At 42.7% G+C, this 18,516-nt stretch overlaps 1 protein-coding gene across 3 annotated transcripts; it reads right to left on the bottom strand.

Annotated features, from left to right (window-relative positions):
- Nucleotides 1–5,205: 5,205 nt before the first annotated feature.
- On the bottom strand, nucleotides 5,206–18,000 carry capn7 (calpain 7). 3 transcript variants are annotated; one of them, XM_070911971.1, is made up of 21 exons: nucleotides 17,899–18,000; nucleotides 17,488–17,596; nucleotides 15,715–15,872; nucleotides 15,527–15,594; nucleotides 14,744–14,977; nucleotides 14,080–14,166; nucleotides 13,672–13,798; nucleotides 13,129–13,214; nucleotides 12,545–12,638; nucleotides 12,076–12,222; nucleotides 11,784–11,890; nucleotides 11,508–11,628; nucleotides 10,968–11,112; nucleotides 10,491–10,590; nucleotides 10,233–10,368; nucleotides 10,053–10,128; nucleotides 9,724–9,869; nucleotides 7,672–7,734; nucleotides 7,448–7,578; nucleotides 6,159–6,251; nucleotides 5,206–5,627 (listed from the first exon to the last, which is right to left on the bottom strand). In XM_070911971.1, the coding sequence occupies exons 1-21, from the start codon at nucleotides 17,998–18,000 to the stop codon at nucleotides 5,483–5,485; spliced, it is 2,475 nt and encodes an 824-aa protein (XP_070768072.1). In that variant the 3' UTR covers nucleotides 5,206–5,482. The 3 variants fall into 3 exon arrangements, with proteins under 3 accessions (XP_070768072.1, XP_070768073.1, XP_070768074.1); XM_070911972.1 differs by lacking the exon at nucleotides 14,744–14,977; XM_070911973.1 differs by lacking the exons at nucleotides 9,724–9,869; nucleotides 10,233–10,368; nucleotides 15,527–15,594 and having other exon boundaries at nucleotides 14,744–14,760; nucleotides 15,736–15,872.
- Between the last annotated feature and the right edge of the window lie 516 nt (nucleotides 18,001–18,516).

Raw genomic sequence — 18,516 nt, 5'->3', positions numbered from 1 at the left:
GCATCAAGGTGAGACGTTAAATCACTGGAGGTCAGCAGATTTTCAGCTGCCGTTAACTTGCTCAATTTTAGCAAAAACAAAGACTGACTTTGGTTGCTTTAGTTTGAAAATGTTATTTATGTTTTCTTATTGGAGACACATTCAAAATATCTTTTTTCATGGATGTACCAGGCAGTTTAATTCTCACGTACAGTTGATTTGTATTATTATTAACAATAATATATATATCTTTTCCCACTTGCGCCTGCTTTCCCAACAGGCTGCTGTTGTACTTCTCATTAATACAATTATCCAACAATATAAAAATGGTTACAATAACATTTAATATCAAGTGTTTAATGCAGTGGTTTCCTCTGTGGACAGCAGCCATCCTGAGCTATAGAAGTGGTGACCTTTTGAAACAATCATCATTTTGGGGAAAAAACATGGACAACAAGGTGACGGTTGAAAATGACTGAAAGGACCCTTGAATGTTTTGACCACAGCTCTATTGTAAACCCAGGCACATCTCCAAAACTCAATCTAACAGCACAACTACACGGAGAGGCGGATCACAGACTGAGGACTGAGGAGTTTACTTCCTGTTCTTCTTCATCAGTGCTGCTTTTATGTGACAAAGAATTGAGCCTTCAGACACTGAGACGGCACGTTCAGCCTCCTTCCACCTCGAAACCATATTGAAAGACGAAGCAATACGAGGACTCAACTCTGGAACTTTACATCCTGTGATGGACACTGGACATATATCTAAAAGAACAAAGAATTCTGAATGTGAGAGAAAAGCAGATTGTTTCTTGTTGAGGATTTTTACAGGAATAATTTGACTAAATTTGAAAATATAAACGTTGTTTTTCTTGCCTGTTCAGGTGCCGTATTATGAGATGTAGCCGGTTGCTTCTGACCCCAGTTAGCATTAGCATTACTCTGTGAAACCAGTGAGAACTACCGGCTAGGAGGTATTTTATTTATGTTTAAGTGAGGATTAATATGTTATGGTTTTTTGAGGAGCAAAAGGAACAAAATTTGTTGAAACCCAAAAAGCATTCGAGGGGGGGGGGGGGAATTAGTGTGGTACCTTATTTCATGCACTCAAATTAGAAAATTAGTCTTTATTTTGTTGCCTCAGATTAAAGGCTGGCTGTATTTTATTTTTTTGTAATCAAATACCATCAAAAGACCCAAACCAACAATGTGCTAGTCCGTCTCCCAACACTTCCTGACCGTGGCTCTCAGCTCCGAGCCCATTGGTTCTAAATAAAGATGTAAGTCTTTAAAAAAAAATGGGTTACAAATAATCAGTCATTTCCTAAAACAGCGGCTCACTGTAGTAGTGCATTTGTTGGGGACTATTTTCAGCGGCGGATGAATCCACATGTGGTGCTGTAGTGAGTATTTGGGGCAGCAGGACGGTGTGTGTGGGAGTCAAGATAAACTACAGCGTGTGTGTGAGGAACATGTAGAATATCGAATGATAACACGGAGTTATCTCCTTCATTCCATCTGTTCTTTCTTTCGGCAGCTGCTAAAGACGGCTTGCTTTCAGTAGTTTAGTTTCGATCGTGGGCTGAGATGAAAATGGAAACGAGTGTTGGTTTGCAGCCGTTTGCCTCCTGCTTTCTTTCTTCAGTCTGTGTCGTGTGTGAACAACATGTGATATCTGTATAATTTCGTGTACGTGTCATTTTTTAATGTGGAATTTAGGATGTAAACCAGTGGGTGTTTAGTCCTCTGCATCGTCTCTCAGCAGCTAATGTGCCTGTTTTTCAGATTAAGAGTAAAATAAACGGATGTCCCCTTCACTGTCGTCCTGGTTCATTTGAAGTTCACTAGTCCGGCTTTATGTTCAGAGACTGGGGTCATAAACGGACAGCGCACTCTGAGCACCAACACAAAGAGACCGTCCTGGAAATCTATCACAAACGCATCCTGAAAAGGTAAACCATATCACGGTGTTCTGCGTGTCTTTTATATTTTCAGGTCACATACTGAGTCTTTAAAACGTGCAGTTCAATCTCTCAGCGTTTTCCTTCAGAGCTACATTTACACGACGATGTCGTGAAAGAAGACGATGTCCGGCTGCAACGATGAAGCTCAGTGGGTCTTGAAAGACGATCAGAACCAGGGCAGCTAACTGATCGGATCAGAATCTGACCTGGAACTAGATCTGACTGAGGTTTATATTAAACAAATGATACAAATGCTCTGAAGAGATATGATGGGCTTGATCATTGAATTTTGACTTTATGCAGCTTTACGTATCGATATGTGCTCAGATTAACTACTGGTGCCAAAACAGGATCGGATATGAATACTCTGCTACGACGAGTCATTCATTTCAAAGGACAGCAGTCGTGTTGCAAAGCTTTCAAATGTAAAGAAAAGTGTGGAATTTGTATCATATGATTTATTAAGTTTCCAGATATTAGGGCCTATTTCTGCTTCATAGACGCCGCCCTGCTGACCTGAACATTTAAAGATGATGTGTTTCATTTTGGCCACGTGCCTCGTGACAGCAGATTAACGGCAGCTGCATGTTGTTTCAGACACAACTCGTCTTTTCAGGGTTTTTCCCACGACCGTCTTCCTCTCTACACGCTTAAACAGACCTTCCAGCTTGTGTGAATAACATCTCATGGTGACTTCAGAAGTACAAGCACAAAGTCTAGCTCTGTCAAAATAAAAGCCCCCATAAAATCCCCCCCTCCTAAAATAGAAAAATAAAAGAGCACAGTCAGAAGCAGATACCATTTCCTGTATTCAAATGTTGAACACACCAGTCCACTCGACATTTAGTGCAAAGTATTGCAAACATTACATCATCGTTCACACAACAGGGCGCTGCAAGATTGTCCTGCTGCATACTTAAATAAGTCGTTAATCAAAAAGACATAATATGGTGACAGAAAGATATGGCATTCATAACACTAATGATTTATAATTAAAGTGGATATTTGACAGAAGTGCTTGGCAATGGATATTTAAAGCTGTATTCCACTCTGAACAGAACATTTCAACCTTTTAGCACACCACAATTATTAGTTCATTGACAGTCAGCCTTCAGACAGCACTGGCTTGAATTATTGAATTATTGTTTACAGTGGTTATGGGTGAAAATAGTCACCATGCTCCCCAGAAGCACTACTGTTAACCAGGTCGAGTGTATCACTGTGTGACTTTTAAAATCTTCAAAATACAATGAACGTACTTCATAATAATTGTGATGATGTGTTTGATATCACTGTAAACTGAACATTTTGTGGAGATGTGGATGGACATTCTTACATTTCATCAGCTAAACAATCAGTTCATTTGGTTGCAGACTGTTACCGCGGCAACAGAGCGCCGTGCACTCAACGCAGACAGACGCTTTCCATTTACAGCAGCAGCTTAGAGTTAACACAGAAACACAGTTTGTGTGACGTACAGAAGCCTCGACACTATCGCGACCCTGCGTGGTGCGCTGCTCTCACGCTCGCTTCACCGTTAACCGACGTGTAAACATCTGCAGCTGCAGGGCACTGCACAGTGTCAGCCGTCTGTCGCTGACGAGGTCCGCTTGTCAGGTTTTTCTGTCGCTTTCAACCACATCTCTCGGTCTTCCATCTGTGAGTTTGCTCAGGTGGCGTGGAACTGGTTTGGTTGTGTCCACGACTACGGAGCTTTGATTTCAACATTCTTTATCAACCTTTGTTTCCTACGTGAAGAGGAAACCGCCAGCTTTCAACATGTCAGTCTAATCACTGCAACACAACTGAGAAAGAAAACAAGTTGCAAAACAATTCAAAGACACTTGACTTACTGAAGTGTCTGAAAGTCAGTCAGAAATGCACCACGAAATACAGCTACTGAAGTGTGAGACTGGCTGCCTGCTTCCACGTGATGCAACGTAACGTTAACTAAACGTTGCAGGACGTGCTGCTGCCAAGGGATCCGTGAGATAAGCAGAATATATTGTACATGACAGACTGCTGATAGGTGACGTCACCCAAAACAAGAAGACAAGCTGACTTCAGATGAGACTTTCTGGAAACTGCTGACGTTGAAGAAACAAAGTGACACATTCATTTCCATATTTTGTGTTTGAGCAAAGATTAAAAAAAAAAGTGCAGTATATCAACAAAAAAGTACTTGGCAATACATTTAACTTTCTACCTGTAGAAGGTTGATTTTGACAATCAAACATTTTCACACACACACACACACACATGTACAGTGTGTGATACCTGTCTCAAGCAGTGCTGAGTGCTGACGCGAGCTCTGATACAGACAACATGAAGAGACGTCATTCAACTGCTGCCATACTGGACTCCCTGTGGTGCTGCTCCGCTGCACTGCTCCTGAGAATAACAAAACCTTCACGGTCATTTAAGGACACTAACTGTCCCTTCCACCTGACAGACGAACTCCTGGGAGACAAACCGAGTGATCTGATCAGGGTGGAGCAATAAGAAAAGAGAGGGACGACTGAGGCCTTCGCTTGTGGACACATTTTCTCTCCACACTGCAAACTGAGGTTTGGTATCGTGGCTGCGAGAATCAAGCAACGTCTTCTCGTCCAAGTTGTTTTGCAGCAGTGAGCATCTCGTGTTGTCGAGGCTGGACGTAAAACTTTATGGTTTCAAGTTGATGATCTTATTTCATTGCATTTATATCTTCTGGTTTGTTCACGGTGGCAGTGTCATATCAAAATATAAAAAGGGACGAACGCAAACTGTTGACACAAAGTCGGAAGAACACTGTTGTCTAACATCACCATCATCATCATCATTGTACGCTGAAGAACTAAGGGGCTCAAACCATGAAAGTCCCAGACCAAACGTGCACTAGAGTCTGTGGACAGGGGGGTTGACAGATGTCCTCCTAGCTCTCTGAGGAAGTTACTCTCTCCTCAGCACTCCTGGACTGTTGAGGTGCTCATTGCAGCAAAACAGAACCTGAGAAGAATTTGCCGCTTTCAGGAAGCCTTAACGCCTATTTTTCAGCTCTTGTCTGGTGGCTGGTGTTCATTTGAACCCTGTTACTTCTCCACATCCAGGACTCGTATGATTCCTGTCATCTGGTGGCTCAGCTCCATAGATGCTGTATCTATCTTATTATGGCAGAGGAGGTACAGCAGCTCTCTGTGCTGCTCTCATCACTATACTCATTTTTGGTAAAAGTGTATTTTATTCTGTCCCAAAATGCCTTGACTGTTGATGGGTTAAATTCCATACTGAAGTTTCTGTTGATGATTCCTTATTAATATTTCATTCCTTCTCCAGAACTGGGTGGAATCATCAAGTCGACGTTAAAGTTCAAGCCCACGGTCTTCCCGTGTTCAGTACCTCAGCGAAGGTTTAAGCGAGAGCCGTTAAAGCTGCCAGTCACATTCTGGCCTCTCTGACTTGACGCCTCATCACATCCACGGTACAGTTTCATCCCATGATACACTTTCAAGTACCTCTCTCCCGATCCCAGCCCCGTCCTCTCTCCAGCTCCATCTTCATTGGAGCTGGGAGACCTTGAGGGGCGAGGTGCTGGCAAAGTCCAAGAAGAAGGGTCCTTCCTGTTTGGGCAAGAAGGTGGTGGGGATGACGTTGTAGATGCCTGCTGGGACGTGGTCCACCTCCATGCAGGAGAAGCCACATCTGGAAAAGACAGAGACTTTCAGGCTTTACAGAAGTGAACATGCATCAGTTCAGAGATATAAAGGATATAAAGTGAAAGCATCAGAACACCCCTCATTTCCAACGCCAATTACTTTGACTCAATCGAAAAACAGAGTTGACAGCATGTAAATAAAGACACGTCGTCTCCAGAGACACGTGACCGACCTATGTGACATCCTCATCATGCTGATTTGAGTGGAACTTCCTGTAGAAATGGACACAATAACAGTTCCTGTGTTCAGGCACTGTAGCTGATGTGAGTCTGTAAAGCCCATTGCAGGTAGATATTATAAATACACTCATATACTTGACCTTTCTTAGTTCACTTTAACAAATGAATTCTCCATTTAGTGCAAGCTACTGCGTCGGCTAAACGTGATGGATGAACGTCACTCTAACATTGTCTAAAACGTGCTGATATCTTCAGAAACACTTTCCACTGCTGATGCCTGATCTGTGGTCAGCACCTCCTCAGCTCCACAGTACTGGTTTTTGTTTAAACTACTGCACCTGTAATCTCCACTGGTCTTCTTCTGGAAGGCAGCCGGGCCCGGATCCCCCACCGCCGACACCGTCACCATCTCAAAGCCGACACTGTACTGCCTGCGCACACACAGAGAATGAGAAGTCGAACTTTCACTTCAAACTTCATGTGGATTAATCTGCAGCGGTTTCACTGTTTATCTTTCTTCTTAGCAGAAATGATCAATGCTGATTTATGGCACTCGTTCATCACAGATACATCAGCACTGCATATTTAGGCCAAGAAGTAATAAGAAATTGCAGTGCAGAAATAGAAAAGATTAGAAAAGATATTTGAGGTCATTTTGAAAACCATTACATAACAGGTCTAATAGAAAGCAAAAAACAAGTTTATTTTTACACTGTAAAATGTCCTCAGGACAGAACCTCATCAAAAACATCAGCAGCTATTTTAACTCTCAGATATTTATATCAACAAAGCTCCAGTGCTGGTGGGGCGCTGTTCAGGAGAATGGGGGAGCTCTGTTTGGGGGGGTTCTATGCTGTAAAAATAGTGTCAGTCTTAGAAACGTCTTGTGATCCTCACCCCGAGGTTGAGACACACTGTCTGTGTGTCCTGTCAGTCACACTCTTTTGTGAGTGACTGTGGAAAATACACAGTTATGTAAATAATTAAGTGAACATAACGGGAGGCAGTGGGAAATAATATGATGTGCAACAGACTATTTGTCAAGTCTCAGGCCAGTTATCACTGAGTCATCCTGGTGTGTGTGTGTGTGTGTGTGTGTGTGTGTAACTGAGAGAGTGTGCAGGCGAAAGACAGAGAGATCATTAAGTGTTAATACAGCAGCGTGGAAAAAGTCACTGAGTCATCCTGTTAATGAGTCGTTTCATAAGTCGGCCAGATTCATTTAAAGTGAGGTGAAATGAAATGGGACCATTCCCACGTTCACATGGATTTGTAACATGACTGCTCGGTGTTTTATATCCAGCTAAATGTCAAGAAGAGGAGGCTACAATATCGGCATAAATATTGACATTCTGATGTGAGTTTGATACCAACAGTACAGATGTTTTGTGCCAATATTCTTTATATTCAATTATTATAATTACACCAAAACGAGTCGAAGTTCATTAAATCAAAGTTACATAGTCAGTAAATTTCCTTCCACAGGAAGAACGTGGCAGGACAAACGTGGTATAGGAGGCTCTTATAGACTCTTATTGAGCAAAATCACTGGTTGACATTTTCAGACATCAAAGGTCCCGATGTCGTCCCGATACACGTGTTAATCTGTCCCCGGTATTATCCTGACCTGGATCCTCGGAGCTCGACGAGCAGCGGCCCCGACCGCTCCAGGTTAATCTGATAGATCGGGTTGTGTTTGTATGAATCCTTATAGTTCCCACAACCTCCAGCGGTCAGCCCCTTCCACTGGCCGTTGATCTGAAGACACAAACAACGACCAAAGATTAAGGTGCACTTTCAAACACACAACCTTTGTCCACTTACTTTTACAGAGGAGTGTGGACAACATACCCTTTTGGTTTGAGTGAAGGGATTTAGGATCTTGGAGAAGGTGAATTTGCATCCGGAGTATACCTATGGAAAGAAACAAAACCTATTATTATTATTATTATTATTATTAAACAAGACAAAAGGACATACACATGCACATAAAGCGACAGAATAATGACACCACCAGCTGAAAACAACACCTACAAGTAAAAATAAATAAAACGCTCGTTATTTTACACTGAACATGAGCTGCTCTACAAAGAAATCTGGTTGGCAGACAGATAGATGTCTGGTGTAATGCCAGTGGGTCGAACAGTGACTTGTATAAACCAGAAAGCCAACAGGAAGCACAGAGAAATATAATTATGAACAGCCAACGTTCTGGAGCAAAAGATGGTGAATTGAAGAACAAAAACGGAGCCAACAGCAAAAAGACTTCCTAATATTGCTTTTTCGTTTTCAGCAATTTTGTAAGACAAAGTGTAACATGGTGGATATCTCACTGTGAAACAAAGCTGTTAATTTATTCATGACTATCTGCACACAAAACAGAGCCTTCGTATCGGCGCTGCTCGGCTGAAAGAAAACATCAGAACAGAAATCACGTTTCCTGTTTCCCGCTTTCATCACTGGTGAAAACTCAGCGAACAAGAGAGAGTTGAATCAGTTATTCTCAAGACGATGTTCAAAGAAACGCTGATCTGAGCTGAGGGGAGAGCGCCTTCATGGTTGGGTTGGTGGGGGGCTTGCAGTGGTACATCAGCACACATATAAAACATACGGCAGACACGAGCACACGGCGCATGTTCTTTTTTAATGAGTGATTTCAGGATAAACAGCTCTCCACAGGCCTCGCTGCAGTTCACAAGAGGAGTTCATGAATTATAAATGACTAAAAAATATATTTGGGTCACACACACACACACACAGAGGAAGGAGAGAGAGAGAGACAAACAGGGATCAGGGAATGTGACAAGAAGGGAGTTCAAGATATTTACTCAAAACTATAATAAATGATTTTCAGTTAACACCACAAATGAACAGCAGTAATTTATATCAGCAACACCAGCAAAGCCAGCAGAGCCTGGGTGTGTGGTACGAGTGCCGTGGGAGGTGTTGAAGGTGCAAACCAAAAGAAGAGGATGTCCTCAGAGACAGGCAACCTGGAGACTAAAGGTCGGACACCTGAACACGGGACAAGTGATCAACGGGCTGACCCCAGAGAAGACGCTCAGCCTGCTGCGCTGGTTTACCCCTCGAGCTCCGGCCATTAGTGTAAAAGGGCCATAAAGTGGGTTCCAACGAAGAGAAGCTGAAGTGTTTGAGACGTTGAGCCCATTTCAAGACAAAACTTAGCAAATTTATAAATCTGCTCGTCTCTTTACTCGAAGGATGGAACGAATGACGGTGTTCATATACAAAAAGCAGAGCTTCAATCAGCTTCGAAACGTTTTGCCACTTTTAAAACACTATAAAACTGAATGGCAGGCTTTCTGCAGGGTTCACCGAGTTACAGTTAGACCTTTTTAAATACCATATAGCAATGTATCGGCCAAAGTATGACAGTATGATGGAAAACCAGTAAGAACTATGTGGCGTAGAAATCTTTATTATATCACATTTTTACTTTTAAGCAGCATATAACAATAATTCTTCATGACAGAATTAATCGAATGAATGCAACCTGGATAGGCAGCAGAAAATTAATGGATTTACCAATTTAAATTGATTAATTTAAGTTCTTCTGAGTTTTTGCCAATAGCTTCTTAGTGAGAGTGTTTTCTGCAGGTCTGATGGTGCTGACTGAAACTCCCAGTTTACAGGTGTATAGTAACTCATAACAGCCCACATTACTAACTAACACGACTGTCTACAGCATGAAAGAGAAAAGTGTTTCAGACTTTTGTAAATTAAATTTTTGATTTTTTCAGTTTGTTTTTGGAGGAAACTGAATTCAATGCTTTTTAAGACTTGACCTGCTGATACCATGAGGTGGATTCAGATCACTGTCCTTATACTGACACACACACACAGGAACCTCATTTAACAAGAAGTCACAGACGTCTCTCTCACCCGCAGTGTGTAGTTGATGGTGTTCTGTTTCTCATACTGGGAGACCACCAGTGTGAAGGTGTGTGTCCCCGCGCTGGTCAGCCTCATCTTGGTCAGGTAGTGTGGGCTGTTGATGCGGATGCCGTCGATGTAAGGAGGGGGGTCCGCTGCGGAGGGAGCCGGGGGGAGTTTATTAATACATTTTTTCACACTGTTGAATTCTTCTTAAATTCCAGTGTCTGTTTTTCATGCTGCTGTCTTTGTGAATAGAGTTGTGTATTTGTTTTCCCAGCCTTCAAACTCCTGTACACCTTCTCACAGCTCAGTGCCACAGAGAGGAAACATCTTACCTGGGTAGTAAACCTTCTTCCCATCGGTCTTGTAAACAACAAGCGTGATAAACTCCCTGTTCTGTGCAAAATCATCCTGAATAAACAAACGGATAGAAGTTACAATATCACATCGTAACATTAGTGGTAACAAAATACAAACGTATCATCACGTATCATCTTCCAGCTGTGTGTCTGTACCTTGTCAGTGATGTGTCTGGTGAGCAGCACCCACACAGCAGCTCCCCCTGCTGGACACTGGACCTCCAGCTTGTACTGGGGATTGTTGGCCAGACTGTAGACGTCCTTCACTGGGCCCTGCTTCCCATCCCAGCTACTGCAGACGGGACACAAACCAGAGCACACACACTTCAGACTGAGTCTCTATACAGAATTTACATTCAACACACATTTCCATCTTGAACAAACACACACACACACACACACACACACACACACCTGTGAATACAGGAGGAGTCTTTGAACAGGGCGGGGTTCCAGCTCAGGTAGATGACATCATAGTACTGACAAAGGTCCTCCCATGCGATCCAGAAAACACCTGGAGAGCAACGGGGGGGGGGATCATGTGTAACATTTGTATTTGATGGAGCGCCCTGCCACATCGAGGCACTGCTGCTGGGGATTGTAGCTCGACTACACGGGGGCGGGACATTGGACTGTCCCTGAGCCACTCTGATGCTCCATCCATCCCTCACACTTCAAACAGTAAGACACTACACTACAGTAAGAACTGCTCCTTGATATAAATGAGGCAGATTTCCTTGAGCATGAAATCTTTTTTGTGAGTCAATTTGCCGCAATGAGCAACACATTACACCACATAATGGGACATTTCAGGGTAGGAGCTAAAGAAATGACTAAATTGTCCTTAAATTAACTTCAGACGGTAAATTCTGTCCGTGTCGTAGGTATTACCATTATCAAACTTCTGTGCTGTCTTGGGGTCAAAGTTGAGGTATTTGAGGAGCTCGGGTGTCCAGTTCTTCTCGTCTCGCTCGCTGTAGCGGCCCTTCCACCGCAGATGACTCCAGGGATTCTTCAGCTGCAGGAAGCGCATTCCCTACAAGGGCAACACACCCACATTCACGTCGTCCATTACAACACACGCAGGAAACGTATCCACAGGCCATACAGGCAAGTGTAAGGATAATGTGCCATCAGTCGCTTACTGAAAACATCTAATACTCCCTCTTTAGTGCCCTTTGCTGGTCTTGACTGACATGAACAGCTTCAACATTCAAGTGTTCTTATCTGCTGTTCAACTAAATGTGTTAACAATGTACTCCCTCTGCAGTGATGGGGAAATGTGTGAATGGGATGCTAGGCTAACACGACGCTAACTTTCTTTACAGTAGCTTCATTGATGTGTGTGTCAAATGCATCACTAATATCTTATGTTTTCCATATTCCCTCTGATGATAAATGTGATGCTAATGCTACTTTAATTACGCTAACCTTGTAATCCCTGATATCGAGAACAGCGTAGGCGTGTGTCGGCACTAAACCCCATCTCTCCCCTTCTTCCTCTGTCATCACCCCAGTTGCCGTGGTGATGAGGACATCACCCCTGTGAAACCTGGCAACGAGGAGAGAGAGAGAGAGAGAGAGAGAGAGAGAGAGAGAGAGAGAAAGAAGAGGGAAAATAAGAGAGTGTGAGGGAAAAAAAGAAGGTTAAGAGTTCATTTTAAACTGGGAATTTAAACTTTCCCTGTATGTCTGTGTGTTGCTCACCTCTGGAAGAGCATACGGAAAGTGTCGTCCTTGCTGAATGACTGATTGTCTGAGTGCATAGCGATGCGTTCGGGGATCCAGCCGGTGAGCGCGTGCAGATCGATGTTCTGTGACACAGAAGAAATACAAAAAAGTCAGACTTATTCACAACCTAACTTCTTGACAAACATCAGACTTTGGTTTGTATTTAGTAGGTTGTCTGCTTCCAACAGTGTTGGACAGTTTCACTGCTGGGAGCGAAATAACTAGTTTAAAAACAGTTTCTTCTCCTGGTTTTTCCACCTTCACTCACCGAGTTGGAGCCGGGGAAATCGTAGCCTCCCATCACCTTCATGTAGGCCTTCTCTATCAGGGAGACCCAGAGCTCGTTCCTGTTGCTGGAGTAGGAGCACAGCAGCTCTCCGTTACGATCCACCGGCAGGTAGTCGTCTATAATCACCTGCGGGGGGGTGGGGGGGGGACAGAGACAGGTCGCCGGTTTGAGGGAGCTTCATATAAAAAGACTTTAACATGATTTTAATAGTGTCTGTAAATATGAATGTGTGCAAAAATGATTTTTTTTTTCTATTACACTTTCAGATACTACCAGGAGAAGAATTTCAAAGTTCAGATGTATTTCACAGTAAATTCTATACTACAATCAGTCAAAACTAAAAGAGCAAACCAGCAAACTTGTTTATACCGTGTTACATTCTGCTGTATGTTAATCGTCTTGTACTTCCCCCCCCAGTGTTTGTGTGCTGTGGTGTTTTGTCTTTTACCTTCCTGGGAACTCCGTTGATGTGAAGCTTGACCATGTACTTCCCACAGGGGTTATACTCTGGTTCCCCTCGTCTGTTCTGAGGGTAGATGACGCTGTAACACACACACACACACACACACACACACACACACACACACACACACACACACACACACACACACACACACACACACACACACACACGCGCTAAGCCCATGTTTGCCTTTATTTAAAAGGTTAGAAGCTGCAGTGGAGAGATGCAGTAGATGTGCAGTGTGACTTTGATGACTTGACGGACGATATTGGCCTTTTATTGAATATGTAACATAAGGCAAGGTCCACAATATAATGATGATGCAGGGTTTTTTGTAAATGTACTTTATAATTGATCCGTTCTCCTCTGGTCGTCTACATGACAATAATTACTTTGACAATATTAACATTGATTTATATGGATTTCTGTTTCACGTCTGTTTGTTTTTTGGAAATGAGTCAAATTTAAAAGGATAAAATTCTGGCACGTCAAGTGTAAAACATGCTGTATGTATATGCATCTGTCTTCAACCAATACCAGTCAAAACATCGAGGCTACGCACACAGTACCTGGTAATGAGTTTCTTGTTGTAGCGCCTCTCGTAGGCCGCACTGATGGCTAGAGACGCCACAAACGAACAGTCAGACACCACCGTCTGGACAAAAGGAGTGTCAATATGTGTGTACAGTAATAAAGCTGCTGCTGTATGAAGACATCACGCTGTGCAAGTATTCCTACATATTAACGCATACATTTACATAAAAAACATTAAGAGTGCTGAATGGTTTTACTCTGCATCCCTGCCAAAGGTTATTTTTACCTGTTTACCATGAAGATCCTTATCTGTGACAATGCTGTGCCCTCTACTGGCTGAATTTAAACAAGTTCATGCATCCAGTACGTACAGAACTGACAGGACGGAAACATACAGCTATGCACTCTGGGTAGAGTGGACGTACTGCAGAGAATATGAACCAGAATCTGCCGATATTATAAATCATAAACATGACATAACCCAATCTTCCTCCTATAACTAGATGAGAACAATACTTTCCATTTAAAATGCAAACATGAACACTATAATCAAAGAACAGTCCAGCTGCTAATCTGACCTGTTTGATGCTGAAGCTGGACACAGACATGATCATGGTGGGATTATTGCAGATGTCGTCTGGCCGGACCCAGCGGGAGAAGATGGCTTTCTGTTTGGGTGACAGTGCCAGTTTCCCTGTTTTGTCCCTGGTGAGAAGAATAAATGTTTAACTAAGTTCAGATCAACTGACACAGCCAGCCGAACTGAATACCTCTTTCCATCTGGGAAAAGTGTTTATCACAGGTTTGTTGTTCTACTGGTATATGACAGATGTGGTAGTAGAACTAGTGAATCCTTGTTATTCCTTCAATGCTGCAGGTGTTTGTTGAGGAAAAGCTTGTGTGACAACCTGAATGGCACATATTAGCTTTGACACAGTGCTGCTTACCTTAAAAGAATATAATGAAATAAAAGAAAGCAAACTCACGAGAAAGGGACAGGAAAAGCAAATCGCTCCCTCAGGTCCACACTCATGAAGGGCACAAAGGCTATGCCATTGATTGTAGATGTACTCCTGGAGATTAAGAACAGAGCAGTAGATTTTAGTCAGTGGCTTTCACACCACCACCAGACGGCGCCAAGTTAATTCATTTTCTCATCTTTTTCCAGACATCTTTTGCGTTTCTTCATATTAAGCAGATTTTTTATATTTAACACGTTCCCCTCCTTTTTTTAAACATTTCCAGCATCTTTTCAATGACCAGATACTTTTTTGGGGGGGGTGGAAATGGGTTTGTCTATGCTAAACACCATCAGTGGAGTATTCCACAAGATGGGCAAAGCTAACCCTTTTACAGTTTCAATTTCAAGTAAGTTGTCATGCCGAGTCTGAATCATTTGTGTCCAGGGTTACCTTTGAAACACTTTAACCATCACATATTCACAACGGATCACATAGTCAAACACTGAAATACAAAGAAAAATGTAATTGGTGGCTGGTGACCTCTGTGACTGTTCATACAGTAATTTCACTGCAGATTCAAAACATTTCCAGGAATTGTTTTCTACGACGTTTCGGGCAACTTCGTCTTTTCCCAGGATTTTCCCTGACTGGAAAGTAGTAATAAAGAGCAGCAGGTTCACCGTCTCACCTGAGCACCTCGATCTCCTCAGACGTGTAGCGCTGACCCTGGGGCTCGCTGGACTGGACAGCCCGGACTGGTTGGGGTTGTGGCCGGTCATGGAGGCTGAAGTCTGGCCCGAGGGGGAAAAACTGTCGGACTGGTCCTCCGGAGCTGCCCGCACTGCTGGGCTTGGCTCCAGAAGGCCCCATCCTGTCCTGAGCTGGAGCTGATTTGGACTGGGAGTCTTTAAGACCCTCCGCCCTGACAAAACACAGTGGAGGAGATTCTTAAATTCAATCTGGAAAATGTAATCACTTTTTTTAGGGCCAAAAAAAGATATAATATATAATACAATATAATATAATATAACTGTCATGCACATCTATTCTCTACATTATGTCTTGCAATAAATAAAAGTTTTTTTCTGTTAAATTAAGAATAAGGATGAGCTCAATTGAACTCACCTTAAAAAACAAATCTGGGGAGGTAAAAATAATAATCTATTAACCTAAAATTACCTAAAAAAACCAAAACGTTTTCTTGAAACTAAATATTATTTGTCATTCATAAAAATGTTTAAAGTCACCCTACTACCTCCATACATATTGCCATATACACTCTAATATGCCAATGTCCAGTCTCTTTACACTTCTGGTCTATTTTTACAAATCCTGAAATGCTTCCAGTCAACATTGGAACTGTATTGGACATGTGATGGAGCCACGGAACAGCTGGAATACAACACAGCCTTGTCTGGTGGACATTCATTACTACTACAAGATAACAGAACTGACTTTCAGGAACGTTTACCTGTCTAAAGCCTGACGTGCCAGCTGCTTCAGCTTGGTCTGCAGCGCCTGGTCCGACGTCTCGTTGGACTGTTGCAAACACAGAAGGAGGAACAAATGTGGATAATGTGAGGAAAGATCGAGCGAAAGTTAGTTGCGTCTGCAAAAGTGATGACAAACAGAGAGAGAGAGGCAGAGGGAGAGACCTACTGAGTTAATGCACAGCTCCACAGCCTGAGTGTACAGTTCAATGGCTTCATCATCATTTCCCTTCTCGTCTTCCTCGAAGGCCTGGGTGACCAGGAAGTGGGCACGCTCGAGGTCCACCTGCTGCCGGGACTTCAGCGGGTCGCTCTTCTGTGCCTGGACTGAGGTCAAAGGAAAGGAATGGTTGTCCCTCAATGAAATACGTTCAGCCCTCCGACTGCTAATATTTCTCCATCAGTTAGTGTTTTTATAACTCTGACGTATACCGCACTACGACTACAAACAGGAGAACTCGGCTTTGTTGCATCTTTTACACATGTTTTGTATTTTATGTCCATGTTTGGCTTCTGGAACTAATTCAGTCAGCCATGGTTAGTTGGATCCAGTTTAAGAAGGATGAAGCACTTGATGGTGTTCAGTCTTTTCATCTGCCTGACTCAAAACGCCACAGTCCGCTATCAAGACTCAGACTGACGCTCTGTCTATGCATATGTTTCTTCTTGCTTTAGCAGAACACAATACTAAAGAAGTGATGCGGAAACAAGAGTTTAAGCTTGTAGAACACATTCCTTAAAAGTTTCGCAATTGAATTGAATCCTTTCACTTATATTGAAGTTGCATTCATACTCAGTTGCCAGTTTATTAGGTCCACAAAGGTAAAACTGATGAAGCCTAACACAACAGTCCTGTAATAAATCCTCCCTTCATGAAGGTTATAATGTTCAGTTTTTGTTGAACCTGTTTTAGAGACGTGTTGATTCAACTGTATGGCCATTTTGGAGGCTGTAGTTTGTGCTGCTGTTGAACTGGATTGTGTTATACTGGGAGGCATTTTCTGATATTTTGTCCACTGGATTCACACTGGAGCTATTCCTGGCTTGGTTACAGAAAGTGCTGAAGCTTAAGTTGGATATTTAAAGAATAATGAGAAAATAAAAATATATGAGCAATTACGAAAAAAGGTCATGAGAAAAACAATCATCTATACTCATTATCGCTGCTGTTACAGAGAGGTTTCCCTTTCATCTCACAGGAAACAGCAGGGCCATGCAACAGCTACTCACAGTACTAAACGTCATCCACTGGCTGTCCAACAAAACAGGACACTCCCACAGTCTCTGTGGTCACACCCATGTGGTCACACCCATGTGCACCCACACACACACACACACACACACACACACACACACACACACCCATAGTGTGAGCAGTCATGGAAAAAAGTAGTCAGACAGCAAATGAGAAAGTATGTCCTTAGGGCCCACTCAGTAAGTGCTGAACAATTTCTTATTTATTACTACTCACAAGCACGTCACCTCTGCAAGACTTTAGATCAGATCAGATAAACTTTAGGTTTAACAGCTGGGAGGGATGAAGGACAACACTTAACGCAGTGGAAGCTACAAAGCGCTGAAAAATCCTGCTGCTCATGCCTAACAGAAACCACTTTCATGATGTCCATGTTGACTTTTAGTTTATCTTCTTTGTTTGAGTTTCCATCAGCATGAACTGTAAATTCAGTGCTGTCTTTCAACACTCGCGCCAGTATGCAAATCAATATACAGCGTTAACATACTGATAATTTATGTTCCTACAATGCAAAACCATAACAAAATGCATAGTCGAGGTCTTGTAGTGGGTCCCTCTGAACAAGACACTGAACTCCCAGTTTCTTAGTCAGTGCTCATATGTCACTCTGATGAACAGCGTCAGCTAAACGTAGGAAGAACAAAACAAAAGAGTGGCTCCCCTGGGTCTCTGGTCAGGTGAGCTTACCAGCATTGTGGAGGGCTTGGACCCGATCCAAGTACTCATTCACTTTGTCCTGGATTCCCTCCAGTTTGGACCCTGCCATGCCAGCATATATCAAGGCCTGGGCTGCCTCCTATAGCAAAAAATCCCGGAAGACGCAGAGGTTATAACAAGACCCAACTATTCACTGACAGTCAGTCTCTTTTTACGTCGATATAAATTAAATGTAACTGTAATTTAATAAAACAGATCGTTAACAGGACATTGACATTTCTTCATCTACTCTTTGGTGTAATTATGTGTACATTTAAAAACAACAGAAAGTGACAAGCTACATTGTACAAGTGAAAGTGAATGTTTACTTCCAGGTAAGATGCTAACGTTGACAGGTAGCAGCTGTTGACACCTGTCAAGTTTAAATGTATAGCCACTTACCTTGTAATAAAATACAGCCTCGTTATATTTGCCACTCTGGTCATAGGTGACAGCTGTTTTGGCAAATTTGACAGCATCGAGCTCCAGCGCCGTGCAGTCCATGCTGAACAGAACTTGTTGACAGAGTGACAAGCTCTGAGTTAGCCAGCGAATAGGCTAGCTAACCGCTAGCTACCGTGATTCCCCGAATTAACAAAATGTTTGTCGTTCACTCGAAACACAGTTCGTTTCATCAACTCGGATGAAGCATAGTAAAGATAATCCCGACGAGCGTCCTTAATCCGGTGGCCAAAACTGGCTAGTTAAAGTTTTGCTTTACCATTTGACAGATGACTACCATACCAGCGGAAACCAAAACAACCGTGTTGTTTCCGGGAGACACGATTCGCGCAGTCGCATTAGAGGAGACACGATTCGCGCAGTCGCATTAGCGGACGCAGGCAACACTATAGCTGTGTTGCATTCAAGTGCAGTATGAAACAATGATTGTGCATTATTTTCCGTTATTTTTTTTACCATTCATAATTAGTCGTTCTACAGTACAGGGATGTTTTAGCGTGGTAACGTTCAAAAGTCATATTTTTCTATAGTTTTATCAGGTGAAGGACATATCCTGAT

The sequence above is a fragment of the Enoplosus armatus genome, chromosome 9 (assembly GCF_043641665.1).
Source record: "Enoplosus armatus isolate fEnoArm2 chromosome 9, fEnoArm2.hap1, whole genome shotgun sequence".
In the NCBI taxonomy this organism is placed as follows: domain Eukaryota; kingdom Metazoa; phylum Chordata; class Actinopteri; order Centrarchiformes; family Enoplosidae; genus Enoplosus; species Enoplosus armatus.
The sequence above is the reverse complement of the archived record's forward strand: the minus strand, read 5'-3'. Positions and strand labels throughout refer to the sequence as shown.

Excerpts from the sequence above, each read along its gene's own strand:
- capn7 (XM_070911971.1), bottom strand. The coding sequence starts at position 18,000 with ATGGACTGCACGGCGCTGGAGCTCGATGCTGTCAAATTTGCCAAAACA. Across the intron at positions 17,597-17,898 it reads AGGCTGTATTTTATTACAAG|GAGGCAGCCCAGGCCTTGAT; the intron begins GTAAGTGGCTAT and ends TTTTTGCTATAG. Across the intron at positions 11,113-11,507 it reads TCGATATCAGGGATTACAAG|GGAATGCGCTTCCTGCAGCT; the intron begins GTTAGCGTAATT and ends TTGCCCTTGTAG.